The sequence below is a fragment of the Molothrus aeneus genome, chromosome 22, assembly GCF_037042795.1.
Source record: "Molothrus aeneus isolate 106 chromosome 22, BPBGC_Maene_1.0, whole genome shotgun sequence".
Taxonomy (NCBI): domain Eukaryota; kingdom Metazoa; phylum Chordata; class Aves; order Passeriformes; family Icteridae; genus Molothrus; species Molothrus aeneus.
This window is the reverse complement of record NC_089667.1, coordinates 5,192,141-5,214,917: the sequence shown is the minus strand read 5'-3', so window position 1 is coordinate 5,214,917 and position 22,777 is coordinate 5,192,141. Positions and strand designations below refer to the sequence as shown.

Below are 22,777 nucleotides of genomic sequence, written 5' to 3'. Positions count from 1 at the left end.
GCATGGCAGGGCAGCACAGGTGGCTACATGCTTTAAAATACATTTTTTTTTTTTTTTTTTTTTTTTGCCAGGCAGCTGCGTGACAGGGACAATTTCCTGCTGGGCTGGCCCTTCACATGCTGTCCCAGGGTGACAGGGGCAGGGCAGGAGGGACAATTCCCTCCCAAACTCAGGGGCAGGAGATGAGGGACAATTCCCTCCCAAATTTAGTGACACGGGCAGGACAGGAGGGACAATTCCCTCCCAAATTCAGTGACACGGGCAGGGCAGAAGGGACAATTCCCAAACTCAGGGGCAGGAGCAAGGCAGGAGGGATAAATCCCTTCCAAATTCAGTGACAGGGCAGGAGGGACAATTCCCTCCCAAATTCAGTGTCCCTGCTGGGCTGTCCCAGAATGACAGGCAGGGCAGGAGGGACAATTCCCTCCCAAACTCAGGGGCAGGGCAGGGAGGGACAATTCCCTCCCAAACTCAGGGGCAGGGCAGGGAGGGACAATTCCCTCCCAAACTCCCTGAGCCAGGTGAGGTGGGAGAGGATTTGTGGGTGCAGAATCCTGGTTGGGATCAGGCTGATTCTCCATCCAGACCTGCAGAGCCAGACTTGCAGAGGGCATCACTGGCTCCTGATGGCTTTGGGTCCCTAAAGAAGGGGAGTGTGTCCTGCAGATCTGCTCAGAACTGGAAAATCCCATCTTGTGGCTTTAGGATCACAGGGCTCACCTCTGTGGCTTTTATTAACCAGCTCCTCCCAGTGCTGGGGTCATTCCAGGGGATTTTTGTGCTGCTGGAAAGTGAAGAGTGCAGGTGGAGAGCTGCAGAAAGCCAGGCAGTGACTTCATCCTCTAATAACTCCTCCAGCACCGTCTCCCAGGGAACCCCGTGGAATTCAATTAGCTAATTGTGTGCCTAGCACTCGGGAAAATACAGAATGCCACGGAATTGCTAAGTGTTGTTATTTAACAGCACACATTTCATGGTTGCAGCCCTGTAGTAGCAGTCAGAAAATCCACACTGTAATTGCCTGCTGGTGCCTGCTGCTGAATTTGCTGTGATCGGAGCAAGGCCTGGGGATTTTTTATTTCTGTAAAAAAAGTTCATTAATTTTGGCTGCAGATCCTCCGGGTCTAATTTTTTTACCGAGTTCTCTTGAAACAGAATATTGACATGTGGTGGGTGTTTTCAAAAACAGAGTGGAAAGAGGGGGAGGAATTGAGGCAGGCAGGATTTGTGGCCCTGAAATTCACCTTGGCACGATTCCTGGTGGTCTCTGTGCCTCATGTTGGACTGAGATTGAAGGGCCAAGTTTTGGGCAATTCCTGCAATTCCTCCAATGTAAGGAGAGGGATGAAAAAAAACCAGAATGGGAGGAAATGAGGGAGCTGCTGTTTGCACCCATCATTTTGATGGCATTTTCTGAAAGCCTGTGGTTATAAAGCTGTGTTTGCACAGGTGGAGGAGGCTTGGAGTCCCCTCCTAAACAGGATGGCAGAGTTATTTTCCTAATGGCTCTTTGCTCTTATTGCATTGGCAATCTCCTATCCTTCCAGCCAGGATGAGGGAGAGTAACTCCAGGAGGAGAAAAAGGCAGCTGGGAAAGTGTTTTGTGTAGGAATATCTTTCACTACATCTCAGAGAGAAATCCTTGGCTTCCCACCTGAAAATATCCCTGAAATCCTTGGCTCTCCACCTGAAAACGTCCCTAAGATCAGGGGTTTCCCACCCTTGTCCTGCCTGTGTTTGCCTCTTGCAGGAGGAGGGCAGGACAGGACGGATGGGAAATCAGCTGAGAGGTGCAGGTCTGGAATAGCAATCCAGGTTTTGTTTGCAAAACGTGGGTTTGGAAATGTCAAGCATGGTGAATGAGTGTAAAAAGGAGGAAAAGAAAAAACCCTCAACAAATAGGGCCAGAAGCTGAGCTGGCAGCTCTGGGAGTATGGGGATGCTCTCACCCCTTTGCCCTCTGCAGCAAAGCCTGACCTTACCAAATCTCTCTTATCCCACTGCAAATGAAGTGTGTCCCCCTCGGGTGGTTTATCTCCATCTCATTGCATAGGCAGCTCACGGCTCATTTGCTCCCTGCTCCTCTGCTGGAAAGGCATTTCATGGCCAAAAATGGGAGCTGGAGCAGAGGGAAGGGACAAGGAGCAGGGTCCAGGCCGTGCCACCCCTGCGTGTCACAGAGGTGATGCTCTATGGACAGGACAGCCACAGGAATGGGGTTTTCTGCAGCAGGAAAAAGATGGATTTGGAGAGGGTTGGCTGTGGGAAAAGACCAAAGCTTGCCCAGTGGTGATGGGAGGCAGGCAAAGCTGCTGGCAATGTTTAACCAGAGCAGATTATTGGCTCTGGGGGAGCCTGTGGGGGCCTGGCTGTGGCTGTTTGCAGGCACAGAGTCCTGGCAGCTGCCTCGGGGCAGGGAATTTACCCAGGGAAAGTGGGAAAGGATCCCTTCAGGGGGCTGGTCCTGACCACTCAGGGCAGCAGGGCCTGTGGGCTCAGCCCTGAGGCTGTGCCTGGCTGGGGTGAATCTCATCCCTGCCTCAGTTTCCCCACGTGAACTGAGACCATCCCCTCACCCATTAATTGCTTATCTAAAGATCTGAGCATAACAAAACCCTCAGCTTCAAAAGCTTGGAAGCGTTTCCAGGGGACAAAAGGCACAATAAATAATTAAATAAACACACTAATTTCAGCTGCCCTGGCACGAGATGAAACCTTGGATTTTGTGACAAAAACATCTCATTTCCCTCCTGGATATCCCGAAGCCAAGAGGGCAGTGGGGGCAGCTGTTTGCCTGGTGCCCTGCACGATTTGCCTGGAGGCTCTGGCTGAGGGGAGAGGGGATTTGAGAGGGCTTTAGGATCCATCACCATCTGCCCTGCTTGCTGGGGCTGACAGGATGCCCTGGGTGAATGGATCACCTGTCAGCAAGGCAGGGCGAGAATATCATTCACATGAATCGATAGCTCACAGGCAATTTCACATTACCCAACACAAACGTGTCCAAAATGTGCTTCATCCTGCCTTTGGTGGCATTCCCATGGGACTTGGCTGGGCTGGAGCGGTTTTGTAAGCCCCATGTTTGGGAGATTTACAGGAATTGCTCCTGCGTGCCCAGCAAAGATAAAAAAAATGGCTCAACTTGCTGGAATTTCATCCCTCAGGGAGCCCAGGGCCAGCTGGATCCGTGATGGGCATACAGCAGTTGCTGGAAGTGTCGCTTCCACCTTCTCACTCTACTTCAGCAATTAGCAGAAGAGAAATTAGTGAGGAAAGTGCCATTATTCCCTGCTAATAGGACAAGGAGGGCTGGACTTTTCCCCAGGCATTGTTGTGTAGCTGCTTCCGTGGATGTGAGGAGCAAAACTGAGCCCTCTGCTCTAATTTTTTTTAAACGTAGTTAAATGTATTTTTTAATATATTTTTTATGTTTTAATATATTTTAAATATATATTTTTAATATAATTTTTTAATGTAGTTATAAAAAAGTTATACCTTTTTTTTTTTTCTTAATGTAGTTGTTTTTATATTTCTTAGCACTTGCAGAAATGCAAGGGGAGGCTCCCAACTCCAAAACTCGTGGTCAAGGCACCCTCCAACCTTCTACAGGGCATTGGGGTGGCATCTCCTCCTGGCAGCAGAAAGGAGCAGTGCAGGGCTGGGGGTTTTTAGGATTAGGCAGAATTGGGTTCCTCCCCCTGTGGGAAAGAACTGATTTCATTTAACAGTTGGAACTCGGCGTCACCAAATTGGATGTGGTGATGGCTTCACTCAGCAGGTGAGTGACGCCCTCTTTGGAGGGTTTTGGGGTTTTTTTTTAGTGGAATTTGGCCAATAAAGCACTGGACTTGGGTGATATCTTCATTAAAACCCTGAGGTGAGCAGCGCCCTGAATTCAATCCTGGTTGAAACCCAGGCTCTCCCTCCCAACAGCTGCATGGGTTTCACATCCAGGGTCTCACAGCTCCCACTCCCTCCAAGGGCACCGAGTGGCTCTGCAGCTTTCCGTGCCTCTTTTCTCCTCTAATCCCATTTTCTGTTTTGGGCTGCTGCAGGAGTTTTCCCTCCAGCGCCTGGACACCCTGCTGGACGACCGAGTCAACATCCTGGGGTTCTCCATTTTCAACCAGTCCCACGCCTTCTTCCAAGAGTTTGTCCAGAGCCTCAACCAGTCCTGGCAGGAGAATTGTGACCACGCTCCTTTCACTGGGCCTGCAGTAAGTAAAGTCCATTCCCATCCCCCAGAACCTCCCTGAGCTGGGAATTCTGATAACACCATGGAAAAACCTTGTGGGAAGAGCTTCAGGATGGTCCTGAGCAACTCAGGGGTAGAGACTCTGATCTCAAATAATTTTTTTAAAAGTTGTCTGAATTATTAAATAATTTAATTATTTAATCCTATTTAATCTTGTGCTAAAGAGCTCAGGGATATCCCCAGGCTGCTGTTGTACCTCAGATTAGATTTTATGAGGAGATGCTGGTCCAGGAATGGGAAGAAAGAGCCAGAGCAGAACATTTTTATTAAGTAGGTAGGAGAGGACTTGAGCTGTCAATCTGTGATTTACTGAGGATGTGGAAAACAGCAAAGTGACCCTGAAAGTCAGGGCTGCCCAAAGGACCTTGGGGTGCAGAGTTTCTCTGTGCTGGACTGGGAGCCCAGCCTTAAATTCCAGCCTAATCTTGATTTGGATTGCATTTCTCTGTGGGTGCAGGGGATGCTGCAGCTCTGATTTGGTTTTTCCCTCGTGAAGTTTATCCCTGTGTGTTTACACTCCAGGGAAGTGGCTCATGGAGGGGGGATTGTGGCTGCAGATGGCCCAGGAGGGGCTGGGCCAGGCAGATGCTGCGGGGCTGAGCTGGGCTCCAGCAGCTCCGTGAGGAGGGTGCACATCAGCCCTGGAGCACTCCCCAGGGATTCTCCACCACTGGGAGAGTTTGCAAAGCAGATTTGCCACATTAGAGCTGCAGCTGTGAGAGGAGGGAGAGAGAGAGAGATGAAAATATCATCAGCTGAAGCCTTTGCGTGGATTTTAATGAACTCAGAGCCCCTTGACGAGCTGAGCTGCTGAAAACCTCCTTATTGTCACCACAAAGGGAGCCTTAAGAGGCAAAATAAGGAGATTTTTTGCACTTTGTGTCCACATCCTTTGGCTTGACTTGAGCTCCTGTGCCTGGGACCGTCCTGCTCTCCCTCCCACCCAGAGGCAGCTGCAATCAGCTTGCCCTGCTCAGTCTCCATGGGATTTCTGGCAGGAAGATCCCTTTTTGGATTGCAGGGGCTGTGGAGAGGCATTAAAAACAAATTCCCTCCTCCCAGTGCAAACAGGAGACAGCAGGAACCAGCAGCAGGTGTGATGGGGGAAATGGAAATTCTCATTTTAGGTTCTTACCCTGTGTTGCATTGAGCATCCAGCAAAACCTGTGGGTGGGAGGATGTCTGGAGGGACTGGAATTCTTCAAGGTGGAACAGCCCAGGTGATACAAAAAGGATTTGAGGGTAGGGAAGTTACAGAGCAGAGGTGAAATATTCCCAAGCAGAGTTTGTTTTGTCTGTGAGGTGAATCCAGGACCTTTCTGCCTCTGCTGTTGGAAATCTGGCAGGGAGCATCTCTGTGTGCAGCCCTGGGATGGGATAACTCATCCTAAAGAGAGAAAAGGGAGCTCAACAGCTGGAAGTGACAGGAGGGAGGTTTCCTGTGAGCTGCAAAAATCCCAGGGCATTCTTGCTGGAGCTGAGGAAGCATCTGACAAAGGAGGAGGGAGCTGCCTGCTCCAATGCCATCCTCATTAATCACATTGCAAAGAAAGGAAATCAGAGAAAATCATTCAAATTACAGATGGCTAGATTTGGTAATTAGAATTTAGGCTAAAACAGATGTTTGTAATTAAGTGTTTATGTCATTGAATAAAATCCAGATTGCAAAGTCTATTTCACAGGGTTTTAATGGCTTTAATTCCCCGTGTTGGGTTTGGGGGCAAAGATACAGCTGATAATGTTTCAGGGAGGGAAGAAAAAACCCCACATGGCAAAACCCAAACCTGTTCATGTTTCAGTGACAAGAATTGTCAAGAATTTGGGGATTGAGGGAAGTCCCCCAAGCCCCATGGATTTTCCATGGAGCTCTGGTATTGCAGGAGGGCACGAAACCACCAGGGCTCTGCACAAATCAGAGTGCAGGCGAGGGAGAGAATCAATTTGTTAGCAGGAAAATTGGCTTTTTGTGACACTGGGACAAAGCTGTGGTTTAAAATGAGAATATAAAAGTAGTGAGAGGTTTTTATGGGTGGCATGGGGAAAACTGAGCAATGCACAGGAGGTCAGGGACAGATCCCTTTGGCTGGATCTGCCTGGAGGACTCTCCAAAAATCTCTTTTCACTCCTCTGCTGAAAGTTATGACCTCAAAACTTTGTGCTTTACCTATTTTCTGTGCAAAATCAGGGTGCAGGGAAGGGATTCCTATTCCTGTGTATCTCCACACCCTCCTCAGTACTTAAATTGCTTGAAATCATCAAGGGTGATGGCAGAAATCCTAATGAATTTTCCAGAATTCAGAAGGAAAACATTCCAATCAGTAATGTCAAATGCTTCACTGAGATCTACAAGTCTCTTGCTCACCATCTAATAAGGGATTAACTGCTCAGGGAAAATGGAAATGGAAACCCAGCAGGAGAAAATGAAAAATGCTGGGCCACTATTCAGATTTGGTAGGAAATGGGGGAAATTTTGGGGTTGCAGGGGATGTGTTTGGTCTCATAACAGTTTCATTTGTCCAGCTGATGTTAATATGTTCCTGATTCAGGAAAGAAATTGCAAATTGGGTGTGAGATCCTGTAACCTGAACAGGATTAAATTCATAATTAAAACTAAGTGCATGGAAAGAGCTTCATGGAGCAGGGGCTGAGGACAGGACAGGCTGGAGAAGCCCTGTTAGGAAAAGAATTTGTATTAAAGGGATAAAAGAAGGAGAGAAGATTTTATCAGCTTCTTTAAGAATCTCTGGAAAAGGTTTTCCAGGAGGGGAATGTTTAGGTCAGCCTCAGCAGGCTGGAGGAGTGAGAGGTCACTGGTGTTGTCAGAGCTGGTGTTTGGGGTTTTGATGGAATCCTCCCTTTTAATTTAGGATGATTTGTAAGCTTTGAGAGGGTTTGTGCTGCTTTTTAAGTGTCCAATCCCACACCAGTGTGGTCAGTGAGGTCTAAGTAAGACCAAGCAGGGTTAAGTCAAAATTAGCAACAAGAAGCCCGAGGATTGTTGGCATCATTGAGCTGGGTGAGATTGTCCCTGCAGCAGAATAAACCTGGTCAGGTCAGGGAGGAGGAGAGGGTGCAGGGCTGGAAGCCACAGCCTGGGTGAGGTGGGGGAAGCAGCCCCAGGCTGGAGACTGAGCCCTCTGCCAGGAGCTGGGATGGGAAGAGGATGCTCTTGGATGCATCCATGGGGAAAATGCAGCCTTGATAGTAATGAGCTGCAACGGCTTAATTCCAGCAGTCAGGAGGTGACAGTAATTAAAAGTGAAATCTCAGCTGCAACAGTGAGCACGAGGGAGAAAAATAGCTGATTGTTAACGAGCCCAAAGCCATGGAAACTGCTGTGCATGAGTGAGGAACGGGGCTGTGAGGCTTGGTGGGCAAAGGAACCTGGACAAAGCAACCAAAGCCAAGGTGAGCAGCAGAGGGGATGAGCTCTGACAGCTGGACATGGCCTCAGCACTGCTGCTCCAGGTTGTGGGGAGGGATGGATGATCTCTGTCTGTGGGGTCTGAAATGCAGCATTTGGCAGCTGGACAAGCAGATCTAGCAATTTCTCGTGGGTCTGCCTGTCAAAGAAGTGGTCAGAGAAGGCTGCCCATGATGGCTGGAGAAGAGGCGAGTTCCCTTCTGTGGGAGCAGCCATCAGATCTCAGGAGAAATTCCTCCTGGAAATTCCTGCTTCTCTCAGGAGCATTCTGGCCAGCAGACTGATCAGAGCCACCAAAACCCTGAAAAACCTCCCTTGACTGGGAAAGGAAAACTGCAGAAACTGAGATAGAAAGGACTGGGAAGCAACAAGGACGAGCAGAGATAGAGAGATGACGGTGATGGATGAAATGAGCCCTCACAAAGGGCACCCCAGCTGACCCCATGTCACTATAGGACATGAAATAAATAAACAAACACACTAAATTCATTCCCTCGCCCAGTGATTGCTTATTTAAAGATCAGAGCATAACAAAACCTTCAACTTCAAAGGCTTGGAAGTGTTTTCAGGGGACAAAAAAGCACAATAAATAAATAAACACACTAATTTATGGTATGAAAATAGCATGACATGGACACACAGCTCTCTCAAGGTAAAAAGAGAATTTTTAATTTCTGACTCCAATATTTACAGATTTCCAAAAGTGGCAGTGGATTGGAGGGTGACAGTGCCACCTCTCCAATGACACTGGACAAACCAACAGCCCATCAAATTTCTCCTCCTCCATAAAAAAATACAAAACAATCAGTTATTTACATGATGTGGACACGCAGCTCTCTCAAGGTAAAAAGAGAATTTTTAATTTCTGACTCCAACATTTATAGATTTATAGATAACATTTATAGATTTCCAAAAGTGACAGTGCCACCTCTTAAAATGACACTGGACAAACCAACAGTCCATCAGATTTCTCCTCCCTCCGTAAAAGATATAAGTTATTTACATAAAGTTATTACAAAAAGATATATGTATACTATATATATATTTACAAAAGTTATTACATAAAAGATATAAGTTATTTACAATAATTTATTTACATAAAGTGCGCGAGAATATAAAGAACAAGAATATAAACACCAGAAGGTTTGGAAAATCTTTAAAAATCAAGGTGACAACCCTAGGCTGTGCAGAGAACACTCTCCAGCTCTGAGAAGCAGCAGGACGGGGAATTTTTGTGCTCCAAGCTGATTTTTCCCTGTTTTTTCTCCCTCAGCTGTCCTCGGCGCTGCTGTTTGATGCCGTGTACGCGGTGGTGACGGCTGAGGAGCAGCAGGACGGGGGATTTTTGTGCTCCAAGCTGATTTTTCCCTGTGTTTCCCCCTCAGCTGTCCTCGGCGCTGCTGTTCGACGCCGTGTACGCGGTGGTGACGGCGGTGCAGGAGCTGAACCGCAGCCAGGAGATCGGCGTCAAGCCCCTGTCCTGTGGCTCGGCGCAGATCTGGCAGCACGGCACCAGCCTCATGAACTACCTGAGAATGGTGAGAGGGGGCTGAGGGATGCTCCTGGCTGCCACAGGGCTCTTGGAAGGCACTGAAAAGTCAGATCTGAGGGTTTGGGTTGTCACCTGTGACTGTGTTCACAGGGGTCTGAGGATGAGGGAAGAGACGAGGATCTGACTCCATGTTTCAGAAGGCTTGATTTATTATTTTATGATATATATTATATTAAAACTATACTAAAAGAATAGAAGAAAGGATTTCATCAGAAGGCTGGCTAAGAATAGCAAAAGAAAAAATGAATAACAAAGGCTTGTGGCTCAGACAGAGAGTCTGAGCCAGCTGGGCTGTGATTGGCCACTAATGAGAAACAACCACATGAGCCCAATCCCAGATGCACCTGTTGCATTCCACAGCAGCAGATAATTGTTGTTTACATTTTGTTCCTGAGGCCTTTAGCTTCTCAGGAGGAAAAATCTTAAGGAAAGGATTTTTCATAAAAGATGTCTGTGACACTCACCGGCCTTGGAACAACATGAAACTCTCCCTTTTTCAGTCCTTGCTGCAGAAAAGCTGGAATTCAATTGTTTGGGTTTTTTTAAGTATGAATGTTTCTAAGTGATTCGAACTCTGAGCTCTGACTTGGGCTGATACGAGATCATGCAGTACAATTGCTCAGAGCTCAAGGGCAGGATGTAAATTCCCCTATGGGTTTGGGCTCCTTTGAACCCAAAATTGTCATTTCTGGGACGAAACAAGCCTAAATCTGGCACGAGAACACTCTGAAATCCCAGCCTTTTGAAATAGTTGGAGTTTGTGGCTCCTCAGAGCTGAGGTGACCATGCAGTAGGAGCAGGTTTCTGACTCTGTTTGGGTGTAAATGAGACAAGGAAATTTTATAAAGGTTTTTTATTTATGAGAGATTTTTCCCCTCAGAGGAAAGCTCAGCTGAACCTGATCATTGTACCACTTTGGCCCATTGTTTTAAATCCCACCTTTAGCCAGGGACAGCAAAATCCTCCAGCTCCCCACAGCTCTGCTTCTCAAAGACCCAGTGGTCTGAGCTTTGGGATGGAGGGGATGTGGAGCTGATTTTCCCAAAACAAGGAAATCTGGGAGTCCTGCACCTCGTGCTGCTGATTCCCTGCTCCTCTCCTTGTGTTTTCTCCTCACTGAGCTAAGAGGGTTGCATTGCTGTTCCTGCAGGGAGTGTGGGGTGTGTGGGGCCATCCCTCCTGTGTCTGGACAGAGAACTCTCAGAACTTTGGGCCTGGAAGCCAAAACTTAGAATTAAACACAGGATTTCATTTGAGACCTTGGAGAAGGCTTCCAAACTTAGGTGCTGGAAGCGAGAATGTGGGTTTAGAGTTTAAAGCAGAGACACGTTAAGCTAGGTAGAGAAAAGTTTAGAGTTTTAGAGTACAGAACTGCAGAGTTTTAAAGTACAGTACTGTAGAGTTTTAAAGAACAGTACTGTACTCTAAAACTGTCCAGTTCAGGGTCTTTAATGGGTTTCTGTGCTTGAAATAATGGTTTTAGATTCTTTGCTGGAATCCACTTTGGTCCTGGACCTGTGGAGACACAAGCATTCCCTTTGCCCCAGGTTATTAGTGGAAATGGACCTTCAATTTGTCCTGGTTTTGGGTTTCTGATCAGGAGTGCAGGATTTTCTTTCAGTTTTGCCTGTGTGCTGTCAGCCAGATGCCTGTGGTGGGGTGGGGCAGCCTCGCTGGGCGCTGTAACTGAGTCTCTCTTGGACAGGTAGAATTGGAAGGTCTCACCGGCCACATCGAATTCAACAGCAAAGGCCAACGCTCCAACTACGCCCTGAAAATCCTGCAGCACACCCGGGGTGGATTCCGGCAGGTGAGAGCAGCCAGGGGAGGGCTGGGAGGTGGCCTGGGCTCAGGGGGTGCTCTGGGGACCAAAAGGGGCTGTGAACCCCTGTGGTATTTTCTTGAGTCCCCCATGGCAGGAAGGAATGAATCTGACTCCATGTTCTTAGAAGGCTGATACATTACATTACATTACATTACATTACATTACATTACATTACATTACATTACATTACATATTATATTATATTATGTTATGTTATGTTATGTTATGTTATGTTATATTATATTATATTATATACTATATTATAAGATATATTTTATATTATATTATATTACATTATACTATATTATACTATACTATATTATACTATACTATAATATATATATTATACTATACTATAATATATATTATATATTATAGTATAGTATAATATATACTATACTATATATACTATACTATTACATTACACTATATTATACTATACTGTATTCTATTATTCTCTATTATTCTCTATTATTCTCTATTATATTATTCTATATTATATTATACTATATTATTCTATATTATTCTATACTAAAACTATACTAAAGAATAGAGAAAGGATGCAGACAGAAGGCTAAAATATAATAATGAATCTCATGACTCTCTCTCTCCAGAGTCTGAGACAGCTGGACAGTGATTGGTCATTAAGTTAAAACAATTCACATGAAACCAATCAAACAATGACCTGTTGGTGAACAGTGTCCAAACCACGTTCCAAGCAGCCAAACACAGGAGAAGCCAATCAGATAATTATTGTTTTCATTTTTCTCTGAGGCTTCTCAGCTTCCCAGGAGAAGAAATCCTGGTGCAGGGATTTTTCAGAAAATGTGACTGTGACAGACCCTCCTTGTTTGCACCATGAGGTGCTTGGGGTGTCACCTTAGCTCTGGCGATCTCAGCATGTTTGATTTTATCAGGAATGTGCCTCAGGAGGGTTTGGATTTGTGTGAATCCATCAGGGAATGGAGGGGGTGATGGCAGAGCCAATCTCTGCCCTGTCCCAGGTGCTGATTCAGGGCAGGGAGCCTGTGCCAAGGGCAAGCTCACACTCACACTCCTTTGGTTCTTAAGCTTGTGGCTGTGTTTGCTTAAAATTATTTGGATGGGGGGAAAATGGGAGGATTTTCTATGAAATAGGAAAAAAATGGGCACTGTGAATATTTTCAAACAGTTTCTGGGAGGGAAAGCAAATGGGGCAAACCCATGTGAGGAGGGCCCCTGTGAGGGGAAGTTCCAGCTCATTTCACTCCTGGTTCCTGGCTCCTCTCTAACAGGTTTGCTCAGCTCACACTCATTTACTTTTTGTCTCGGTGCTCATAGGTTCTTCACAGCTTTCCTCTGCCCACAGAACACTGAGCAGATCTCATTAGAATCATTAATTTGAGTGGTATTTCCTCATCTCACACTTTCTGCCCAAGCCATATTTTCTGGTTTGAGCTGAAGTTGAGGATATCAGGCTGATGAGATTACTCGACACAAATCCAAGGAATTTGCTGGTAAATCCAAACCTTATTCAGGAGGAAAAAACAAAATTAGAAAAAAAAAAGGGTTTCATCTGTCTTGTTTCCCTGCTGACAGCTCCACTGCTGCCCTTTTCTCAGAGATTGCCACTTCTAGATGCTGGCAGAGAACAAAAGCTATTGTACCCTACCCTCACCAACAGAGCATTTTGGCACCAGGATCCCTCTCCTGGCCTGGCAGCAGTGAATTTCAGCCTTGGCAAGGATGTTACCTGCCAGTTCTTACCTGTCAAGTGACAGCTTGGCTTTGATGCTGCCTTTCTCTGAGCGAGCAGGGAGGATCACGATGGCGTTTTCCCCACAGAGATCTCTCACAGCATCAATGCCCTTTTAATCCTCTCCCAAACCCTTCACCCTCTGAACAGAAGTGACAGATCCAAGCCCATCTGCATTAATAAGGGCACAAATTCAGCTGGATTCAGGGAGGAAAGGCTGCAAAGCTCCCTGTGGCAGCTCTGGTTTTGATGTGTTTGAGTGTGGCAGGGACTGCACGTTAAACTCACAGGTCCTTTTGGGGCAGAGCTTCTCCCAGAGCTCTGTGGGGAGCTGTGGCTGCAGCCTGATCTGCCCTGAGAGTAAAGTCTCATCTCCTCCCCACAGACCTGCTGTGACAGGAGAAAACCTTTGCTGCCCTGTTGTAACAGCTCGGTGAAAAAGGAGCTTTGTGGCTGTGACATGCCCAGGAAAGCTGCCCTGGGATCAGGCTTTCCAAATCCCCCGTCAGAGGGGGTGAAGCACTTCCAGCCTCAGGGAGAAAGTGCTGGAAGGACAGGGCAGACCCTTGGGGGAGGCTGCAAGCCCTGCCCTGTCACAAACCCGCCAGGAAAGAGCTGATTTTCATAAAACTGCTCCTGTCTCAGCTTTTCTGCCTTCTCTCCCTTTCTCAGGGAGCTTTTCTGATCCACAGCCGTGCCCAGAGGGGGGGCAGGGTCCTTCCCAGCCTGAGGGAGTTTGTTGAGATGTGTTTAACTGGGAAGAGCCTCCCCTCCTGCCCAACCTGCCTCCCCTCCACGTTCCTGCCAAGAGAAGCCAAAGGCAGCTCTGCTGTGCCATAAATGGTTATTTTCTTGTTGCCAGCCTGGCTTCTTTTAATGAAAAGGCCTAAATAAATCATTAGAAATATTTTAATTAAAGGAACAGAGTAAAGAACAGGCATTCACATCCTGGAGACAATCTTGCTCCCAAGGGTTGTATTAACTGATTTGTTTGAAACACTTCTATTCCCTGCTTAGTTTTAACCAAGCTCATTTTAGCTCTGCCCATTCCTCTCTTCCTCTCTTTCCCTCTTTCCCTCTCTTCCTCTCTCTCCTTCCACCCAGTGAAGCCACAGGGACTTCCAGCTCATCAGCTTTGATGGAGAGTTCACCGAATTTTGAGGCTGATCCAGCCAGGAAGCAAATTAAGAGACATTTAGATTCTCTAACTTGCTGCTGCTTTTGGGCAAGGAGAGGCAGGGCTTCTTGACATCCAATTTTTAATTCATTTATGTAACGCACCAAACGCTTCTTTTCCTGATTTAGCTTTACCAGAGGAATTTTTTCCACAGCCATATGAGAGCTGCTCTGTCTGCTCACAGGATGCTCGATAAAGCACAGGCTCATTAATGTGCTGGTGATCTATAGATCTGACAAGGGCTGGCTTTGGTAAATGTCATCTTTCTTTTTTTTTTTTATTTTTTTTATTTTTTCCCCCCTTTCTTTACCCCTCTAAAAAACACCGCAGAGTTCCAGAAGAGTGATTTGCTGTAAATCATGAGCTGAGGTTTGGGAATTTCATGGAGGGAAGGGAGTGAGGAGTGGCTGTGATTTAGGGAGGGGAAGGGGAAGCTGCAGACCCTGACCCCATCCTAAGTGAGGCTGATCAGTCTCTATTTAACCACAGGCCCTGCTGGTGTCCTGGGACAGAGCAGGGCAAGGGCTGGGGCTGTTAATTGGGATGTTGATGAGATACAGATGAGTTCCTCACCAATAGCTCTGGGACCCTTCTCAGTCCCTGCCACATCAAACCTTTTTAATTTGGCAGCAGCTAATCAGCCTCGGTGGGACTGGCTCCTCTTTAGCTGCTGCCCCCAGGAACAGCCCAGGGACAGGTTCTGGATGGTTTCTGCCCCAGGAACAGGCTCTGGATGGTTTCTGCCCTCAGGAACAGCCCAGCAACAGGTTCTGGATGGTTTCTGCACCCAGGAACAGCTCAGGAAGAAGTTCTGGATGGTTTCTGCACCCAGGAACAGGTTCTGGATGGTTTCTGCCCTCAGGAGCAGCCCAGGGACAGGTTCTGGATGGTTTTTGCCCCCAGGAACAGGTTCTGGGTGGTTTCTGGATGGTTTTTGCCCCCAGGGACAGGTTCTGGGTGGTTTCTGGATGGTTTTTGCCCCCAGGAACAGGTTCTGGGTGGTTTCTGGATGGTTTTTGCCCCCAGGGACAGGTTCTGGGTTGTTTTTTCCCCCCAGGGACAGGTTCTGGATGGTTTCTGCCCCAGGGACAGGTTCTGGATGGTTTCTGCCCTCAAGAACAGGCTCTGGATGGTTTCTGCCCTCAGGAGCAGCCCAGGGACAGGTTCTGGATGGTTTCTGGATGGTTTTTGCCCCCAGGGACAGGTTCTGGGTGGTTTCTGGATGGTTTCTGCCCCCAGGACCTGACAAACTCAGTGTGTGCCACTGCAGCCCTGCCTGGGCTGTGCCAGGTGCCAATCATGGGGTCCAGAGGGGACATCTGGGGAGGAGGGGACATCTGGGAGATGCTGGTGGGGTGAGCAGAGCATTGTGGTTCTTTGGTTTAACAGTTGATGCTTTCAGTGCTGATTTCGGTGCAGGAGCTTTTGCCTCCTTGCTGTGCTGGCATCAGGTGTCACTCGGGAATCCAACGCCCTGGCAGTGTCCTCAGAGGGATTTCCTTCATTTGTTTGTGTGATTCCCCTTTTTCCCCTCCTCACTCACTCCCAGATTCTCTCTCCTTGGGGCACCCTGGTTGCACTGTGCACCCCCCCTGTTCCTGGGGACGCTGAGGGAGGAGATGGTGGCTGTAGGACACCACCTGTAATCAGAGCCCACCAGGTCCCTGTGGCTGTCTTCTGCTCCAAGATCTGGATTCAGGGCTGGCTCTGCCTTAATTTGAAGCTGGGAGTGGGGATGGTAAATACCCCTGAAGCTCGTGGAGAAGTCTTGCCCTGTCATGTCTGTGCCTACAGAAAAAATAAGCAGGAGATTTCATTAAAATCACTGCTTTGAGAGGTATTTCATCACCCCACACCACGAGGAGCCTCAAAGCCTCTGCACACAGGGTGGAAGGAGAGAGCCAGGGGTGCTCCACGTGGGATTTTCTACAGAGATGAGAAATCTTCCTGTGCCACCAACCCAAAGAACACCTTTTCCAGAGCAGCCAAACTGGGACACCTCAGCTGCCTGTGGGGATGGGGCAGCGGCACCTCCCTGCTCCTTCCAGGCTCGAGGCCTTCTGGGCTGCTCCACAGCCTGAGTTTCACAGTTTGTGTTTGCCTGGAGATGCCTGTGGGTGTTTGGGGCAGGGCTGGATCTCCTGGGGCACAGGGAGGTGCAGAGATGCTGCCCTGGGGGTCTCACATCCCTGAGGACATGGAGGGGACTTTCTCCAGCCAGGCTGTCACCTAATCCCTCTCACATAACCCCTCTCTCAAGGGTGTTGAGCTCCAGCTGGTTGTGCTGCCCTCGTTGCTCTTATAGGACAGGGATGGCTCCAGCTCCTCTGATCATTGGGAACCTCTCCCCTGCTCTGTCAGCCTGTTTATTTCTGGCTGCTTTGTATGTATTTATTTTTGCGCCAACGCCATCATTTCAGCTTCAAAAAGCTGCTCTACCTCTTTGCTACAGACCTCCTCCACCTGCAGTATTTATAAAGACCAATCACATCCTCTGCTTAAAAACCCCTGAAGTCCTAAAACCCCTGAAGTCCTAAAACCCCTGAAGTCCTTGTCCAGAGCCAGAACAACAGGATGTTGTTGTCCATTAGGAGGATTTGATTGTTTTCTAAAAAACTTAGCAGATGGATATGTTTTCTGTTTTCCAGAGGCTCTTTATATGGAGATAGAGATGATTAAAATCACCTTGACATCCATCTTGCAGGAGAGGGATGTGAGGGGCCCAGGCACCCTCTGCCACTGCAGGAACAGCAGCAGGAGGAGCTTTGTGAGCCCCTGAGGGGCACAGGGGTGAGCTGGGACCAGCCAGCATGGGGGAAAGTGCCCCAAAACGTGGGATTGGTGGCCTTGGTGCCTTTAAAAGCAAGGTCAAACCCACAGCTCTGTCAGGAGAAGAGGCAATTAGTCTCAGCACATGCCAGCAGGGGAGGGACAAATTGGAGAACAGCGAGGGCTGTTAAAATTAAAGTTAATCTGTCACTAATCTCTGGTTGAGAAATCCGGGAGGGAAGAAGAATGAGGCAATGTTAGTGAGGGATGGCTGGCTGCAGAGGGGCTGCTGCTCTGCAACCACAGCAGAGCTGGGGAATTCAGCAGGGATTCATCCTGCCTGGCCTCAGAGCCTGTGCAGGCCACTGGAAGCTGTGCTCCAAGGGAAATGGGTGGGAAATCTCCCACTTTGGGGCTGTTGTTCCCAGAGTGAGCCCTGCACTAGGGATGGTCACAGCCCCAGGAGCTCCAGGAGGGTTTGGACAATGCTCTCAGGCACAGGGAGGGATTGCTGGGGTGTCTGTGCAGGGCCGAGAGCTGGATTTGATGATTTGAGTGCAAAGCTGTCCTGCTTCCCCTTCCCACCGCTCCCTGTGCCTTGGGATGAGGATTTGGGACTCCTCAGGGATTCCCACTGTGGCTCATGTGTCACTTGGGCTGGATTTGCACCAGCCCTGGGGCAGGAAAGGATTTGGCCCTTCCCTCAACACCCAGAGGGACTCAGTCCTCAGGGTGGCTGTGCTGGGCTCACATCCAAGCCACCCCCAAGGCCTGGAGCCTTTGGTAGCACCAGAGGCCAAGCAGTGCCCAGAGCAGGCACAGAGTCACTCCCCACCACATTCCCCCCCAGTCCCTGTCAGTAACAAGATTAACCCATGACAGAAAGGAAAACCAACCCTTTCCTCCCACCCTGGCAGTGAGAGGAGAGCCTGCTTCAGTGCCACAGGAGGGAGCTGGGCATGGATTTGCTCTGGAGGAGCTCTGGAGACCCCCCCTGCACCTTTGGGGTCACCACTGCCTCTCACCCCACTAGAGGGACACCAGCAGAGTGCTGGAACCTGATGGGACAGAGGAGGAAAAGGGGGTTCAGAGGGAGCTGCCATCCTCAGCCCTCCCTGCATCCACGAGGAAAAGCAGAGGAGGAAAAGCAGAAGCTCCTTTAAGGACAATAAGAGAGCAGGAGTTTAATTTGCACGTTCTGAACGAGCTGCTGGAGGTGCTGATGTCCCTGCCCAGAGCTCTGAGGGAAGGAGATTAGGCTCTTGAAGTTAAAATTAGGTTTTGTGGAATATTCCTCTCCCCCTGGCTGAAGGCAGCCGTGTCACAGCTGAATCACAATGTCCTCCCCAGCCTGGGGGACTGGTTCCTGCCATCCACGCTGGGAATCTGGGCTCGCTGCAGCCTCACTGATGCTTGGGTGGGTAAATTTGGGTGTGATGAGCCTGAATGAAAGGATTTGGAAGTGCTTAATTGTGGTAGCTGATAGCTGGAAGAGGAGCCAAGGAGCAGCACCACTGAGAAGGTGAATTTGTCCCACCCAGGAGGGCTCCAAGCACCACACTGGGGGGGACAAGCTCACAAATTGGGGATTTCTGGCTAAGATGGACCCATTTGGTGTCCATCTAACCCCGTTCTGGGGTTGTGAAGCTAATGGAGCATCCCTAACCAGGCCAGCTGCAGGGTTGTTGTCACTCAGCAGAGCCATATGGGCAGTGCCTCGCCCTATAAATCCCCTTATTGTGCTGTTTGTCTCTCCAGATTGGCCACTGGCACGTCTCTGAAGGGCTCAGCATGGACAAGAGGATCTTCTCCTCCAACATTTCCGACAGCCTGTTCAACACCACCCTGATTGTCACCACCATCCTGGTAAGGGAGGGGGGCACCTGCAGTCCCCCCATGGGCCAGCCCAGCCCTCAGGTGTGACCGTGTGTACAGGGGTCTGAGGATGAGGGAAGAGACGAGGATCTGACTCCATGTTTCAGAAGGCTTGATTTATTATTTCATGATAGGTATTATATTAAAACTATAGTTTTAATAAGTTTGAGGTTAGAACTGGATGTTTTCTAAGCTTTGAGGTTAAAACTGGATATTTTCTAATGCTTGGTGTTAGAACTAGACATTTTCTAAACTTTGGGGTTAGAACTAGACATTTTCTAATATTTAGGGTTAGAACTAAACACTTTCTAATGTTTGGGGTTAGAACTAGATGTTTTCTAAGGTTTGGGGTTATAAATAAACATTTTCTAAGGTTTGGGGTTAGAACTAAATGTTCTCTAAGCTTTGGGGTTAGAACTCGATGCTTTCTAATATTTAGGGTTAGAACTAAATGTTTTCTAAGCTCAGGGGTTAGAACCAGACATTTTCTAAGCTTTGAGGTTAGAAGTAGACATTTTCTAATGTTTGGGGTTAGAACTAAATGTTCTCTAAGCTTTGGGATTGGAACTGGATGTTTTCTAATGTTTGGGGTTGGAACTAAACCTTTTCTAAGGTTTGGTATTAGAACTAGACATTTTCTAATGTTTGGGCTTATAACTAGACATTCTCTAAGGTTTGGGGTTAGAACTAGGCATTTTCTAAACTTTGGTGTTAGAACTAGACATTTTCTAATATTTAGGGTTAGAACCAGACATTTTCTAAACTTTGGTGGTGGAACTAGACATTTTCTAATATTTAGGGTTAGAACCAGACATTTTCTAAACTTTGGTGGTGGAACTAGACATTTTCTAATATTTTGGGTTAGAATTAGACATTTTCTAATATTTAGGGTTAGAATTAGACATTTTCTAAGGTTTCTCCCAAACCCCCCCGGCCCCGTGAGCTCTGCCCTCCCTGCTCCGTGCTGGCGGGACACCTCGGCTAAGATGGGAATGACAGCTGCCCAGTTTCACTGCAGGAAAACCCTTACTTAATGCTGAAGTGGAACCACCAGGAGCTGGAAGGCAACGACCGCTACGAGGGTTTCTGCGTGGACATGCTGAAGGAGCTGGCCGAGATCCTGCGCTTCAACTACAAAATCCACCTGGTGGGCGACGGCGTCTACGGCGTCCCCGAGGCCAACGGCACCTGGACAGGCATGGTTGGGGAGCTCATAGCCAGGGTGAGTGGATTTGCTGCTCTTTTAAACTGGGCTTTGGCGCTGAAAAGCCCCTGTTCTTCGTGGTGATGAGGATGGGTTGGGTTTTTCCTGCGCTTCAACTACAAAATCCACCTGGTGGGCGACGGCGTCTACGGCGTCCCCGAGGCCAACGGTACCTGGACAGGGATGGTTGGGGAGCTCATAGCCAGGATGAGTGGATTAATTGTTCCTTCAAACTGTGCTCTGATGGGCTTTGGTGCTGCAAAGCCACCGCGCTTCATGGTGATGAGGATGGGTTGGGTTTTTCCTGCACTTCAACTACAAAATCCACCTGGTGGGGAACGGCGTCTACGGCGTCCCCGAGGCCAACGGCACCTGGACAGGCATGGTTGGGGAGCTCATAGCCAGGGTGAGTGGATTTGCTGCCCTTTTAAACTCTGCTCTGATGAGCTTTGGCGCTGCAAAGCCGCCGCGCTTCGTGGTGATGAGGATGGCTTGGGTTTGAGCCCGTTTTGGAGGCTTGGAGCAGAGGGTTTGTGTGGCATTCACACAATGGATCCCTGGATTTTTATCCTAGGAAGCTGAGAAGCCTCAGAGGAACAAAAAAAAAATCCATCCCTGTTTTTTCTCCTGGGAAGCTGAGAAGCCTCAGAGGAAAATGAAAGCGATAATTGTGGTGGTGTTTGAGGGTCGCCAGGACAAGGGAAGAGATGAGAATCTTGAGTCCATGTTTCAGAAGGCTGATTTGTTATTTTATGATATATATGATATTAAAAATGATTCACTAAAACTATACTAAAAGAAAGAGAAAGGATGCATCAGAAAGCTAGAAAGGAACAGAATGATAATAAAAACATGTGACTGCTCAGAGCCTCGACACAGCTGGACCATGATTGGTCATCAAGTAAAAAGAACCACATGAGACCAATCAAAGATGCACCTGTTGCGTTCCACAGCCATCAGAGAGTTATTGTTTGCATTTCTTTTTCTTCTCAGCTTCTCAGGAGAAAAAGCCTAGCAAAAGGGTTTTTCAGAAAATATGTCAGTGACAAATAATTTTCTGATTTGCTTCTCCTGTGTTTTGCTCATGTGGAATGTGTTTGGAGATTGTTTACCCACAGTGATTGTTTCATTGGTTTAATGTGAATTGTTTTGACTCTTTGGCCAATCAGGGCCAAGCTGTGTTGGGACTCTGGAGAGAGTCACGAGTTTTCATTATTATCTTTTTAGCCTTCTGTAAGGATCCTTTCTGCATTCTTTAGTGTAATTTAGTATAGCATTCCTTAATATAATATAGTATCATAAAATAATAAGTTAGCCCTCTGGGAAGATGGAATCAGATTCATCATTTCTCCCTTTGTCTGGGGGAAACCCAAGGACAGTAGGTTTGCACTGTGTTCTCCTGATGGAAAATGTGTTTCCTGGGGTGGTGTGGCAGTGTAGGAAGAAGTCAGAGCAAGAGCAGGGCTGTGGGATGCTCTCAGGGGTGCTCACTTTGTTGGGAAGGAAGTTTGGAAGGAAGTTTGGACTCCGGGATCCCATGTAAAAACTCATTACAGAATAGATTTTTTTTTTTTCCTGGTGGAAAGATTAACAAAAAATTGCAACATGGAAATGCAGAGCTTGGTAGAAGCTGAAAAAATTTACCAAACCACACTGGTTTGGTAAATAAGAATCCCATTTCTGCCTAGAAAAGTTTTGGCAGGGTCAGCTCAGCTGCTTAGCTCAGTGTTGCTTTTGGAGAATCACATTTCCTATTTCCTTGAAGTGCATGGCTTGAGATCTTTTCACTGCTCTGCTCTGTGGAGCTGCTGCCCAGCAGCAAAGCTGAAAACTGAATTATTTTGCTGGGTTTGACAACAATTCCGTGAACACCTGGGCTCAGCCAGCCAGGACCCTCCTCCCTGCTCTTTGTTTTCCCCTGTGGTATTTCCCAACCTCCCTGAAGCTTAAACACAACTCACAAAATGCTCTGAGATCCTTAGGAAAACAGGCTTAGCCTCAGCTAAGGGTGGGATTGATGCTGTTTAAGCCGATACTTCCTCACTGATTCTGCCTTGTCATTCCTGACGTGGCCCTGAGAGCCCAGTGCCCCTTTCCCAGCTGGTGACAAATCCATGGTGACAATGTGGGGTTGGTGACAATCCCCCACTGAGTCATTTGCCTTCTGCAGAGCAGAGGAGCAAAGGTCCAAATCCGTGCTCTGGGGCTCCAGGCAGGGATCTGAGGCTCCTGCCAGATCTTTCCTCCCTGGAAAATGAGCATCACTTCACTCTGTGGTTTATTGGGCACAGTGGAGTTTGGGGATTGAAGTTGAGGATGGAAGGATTGAAGATTGAGATTGATTGAAGTTGAGGATGGAAGGACTGAAGCTGGGGATGGAAGTGTGAGGATTTTGGAGGTCTTTTCCATGGTTCTGTGGTCTTTAAGGGTCCAGGATCCCTAGAAATGTCCACTGGCACCTCCTGGTTTTTCCCCACAGGGTGCAGGGTGATGCTCATCCCACTCCAGGAGTTCCAACTGAGCGTTTGAGGTCAGCTGGGACAACTCTTTGTCTGGAAGAGGGAGGGATTTTGTGTTTTCTGAGGGTCACAGACAGGGCACTGAACAGACTGGAGACTCCCCTGAGCTCTCCCTGTCTCTGGGGTCACCCTTCCCTGAGCAGTCACTCTCAGTGCCAGCTGAGATCCCACCTCCATCTGCTCCCCTCAAAGAGCTTCTGTGAGGCTGTTTGCAAATGCTCCAGGCTATTGGCACCGTTTTATCCATCCTCGTGTCTCTCTGTGTGTGTACACACACACAATTACACTCCTGCAACATTCCTTTGGGGAGGCAAAGGGAAGGAGCTGAGAGCTCAAAAGAAGGGAACAGCCGTCAAACTTTTGGCCTCCTAACCCTGGCAGTGCCTCTTCGTTAAATGGGACCTTCTGGAAGGTTGTTTTTCTCCAGTGATGGGTATTTTAA

The 22,777-nt window shown here is 48.0% G+C and overlaps 1 protein-coding gene across 1 annotated transcript in view; it reads left to right on the top strand.

Moving 5' to 3' along the window:
• GRIK4 (glutamate ionotropic receptor kainate type subunit 4) overlaps positions 1-22,777 on the top strand; it is a 212,832-nt gene that overhangs the window by 158,436 nt on the left and 31,619 nt on the right. Inside the window, exons 8-12 of the mRNA XM_066564315.1 lie at positions 4,056-4,217; positions 9,065-9,217; positions 10,937-11,041; positions 18,496-18,603; positions 19,631-19,834. Of these exons, the coding sequence (XP_066420412.1) occupies positions 4,056-4,217; positions 9,065-9,217; positions 10,937-11,041; positions 18,496-18,603; positions 19,631-19,834 (732 nt within the window). The remainder of the gene's footprint in view (positions 1-4,055; positions 4,218-9,064; positions 9,218-10,936; positions 11,042-18,495; positions 18,604-19,630; positions 19,835-22,777) is intronic.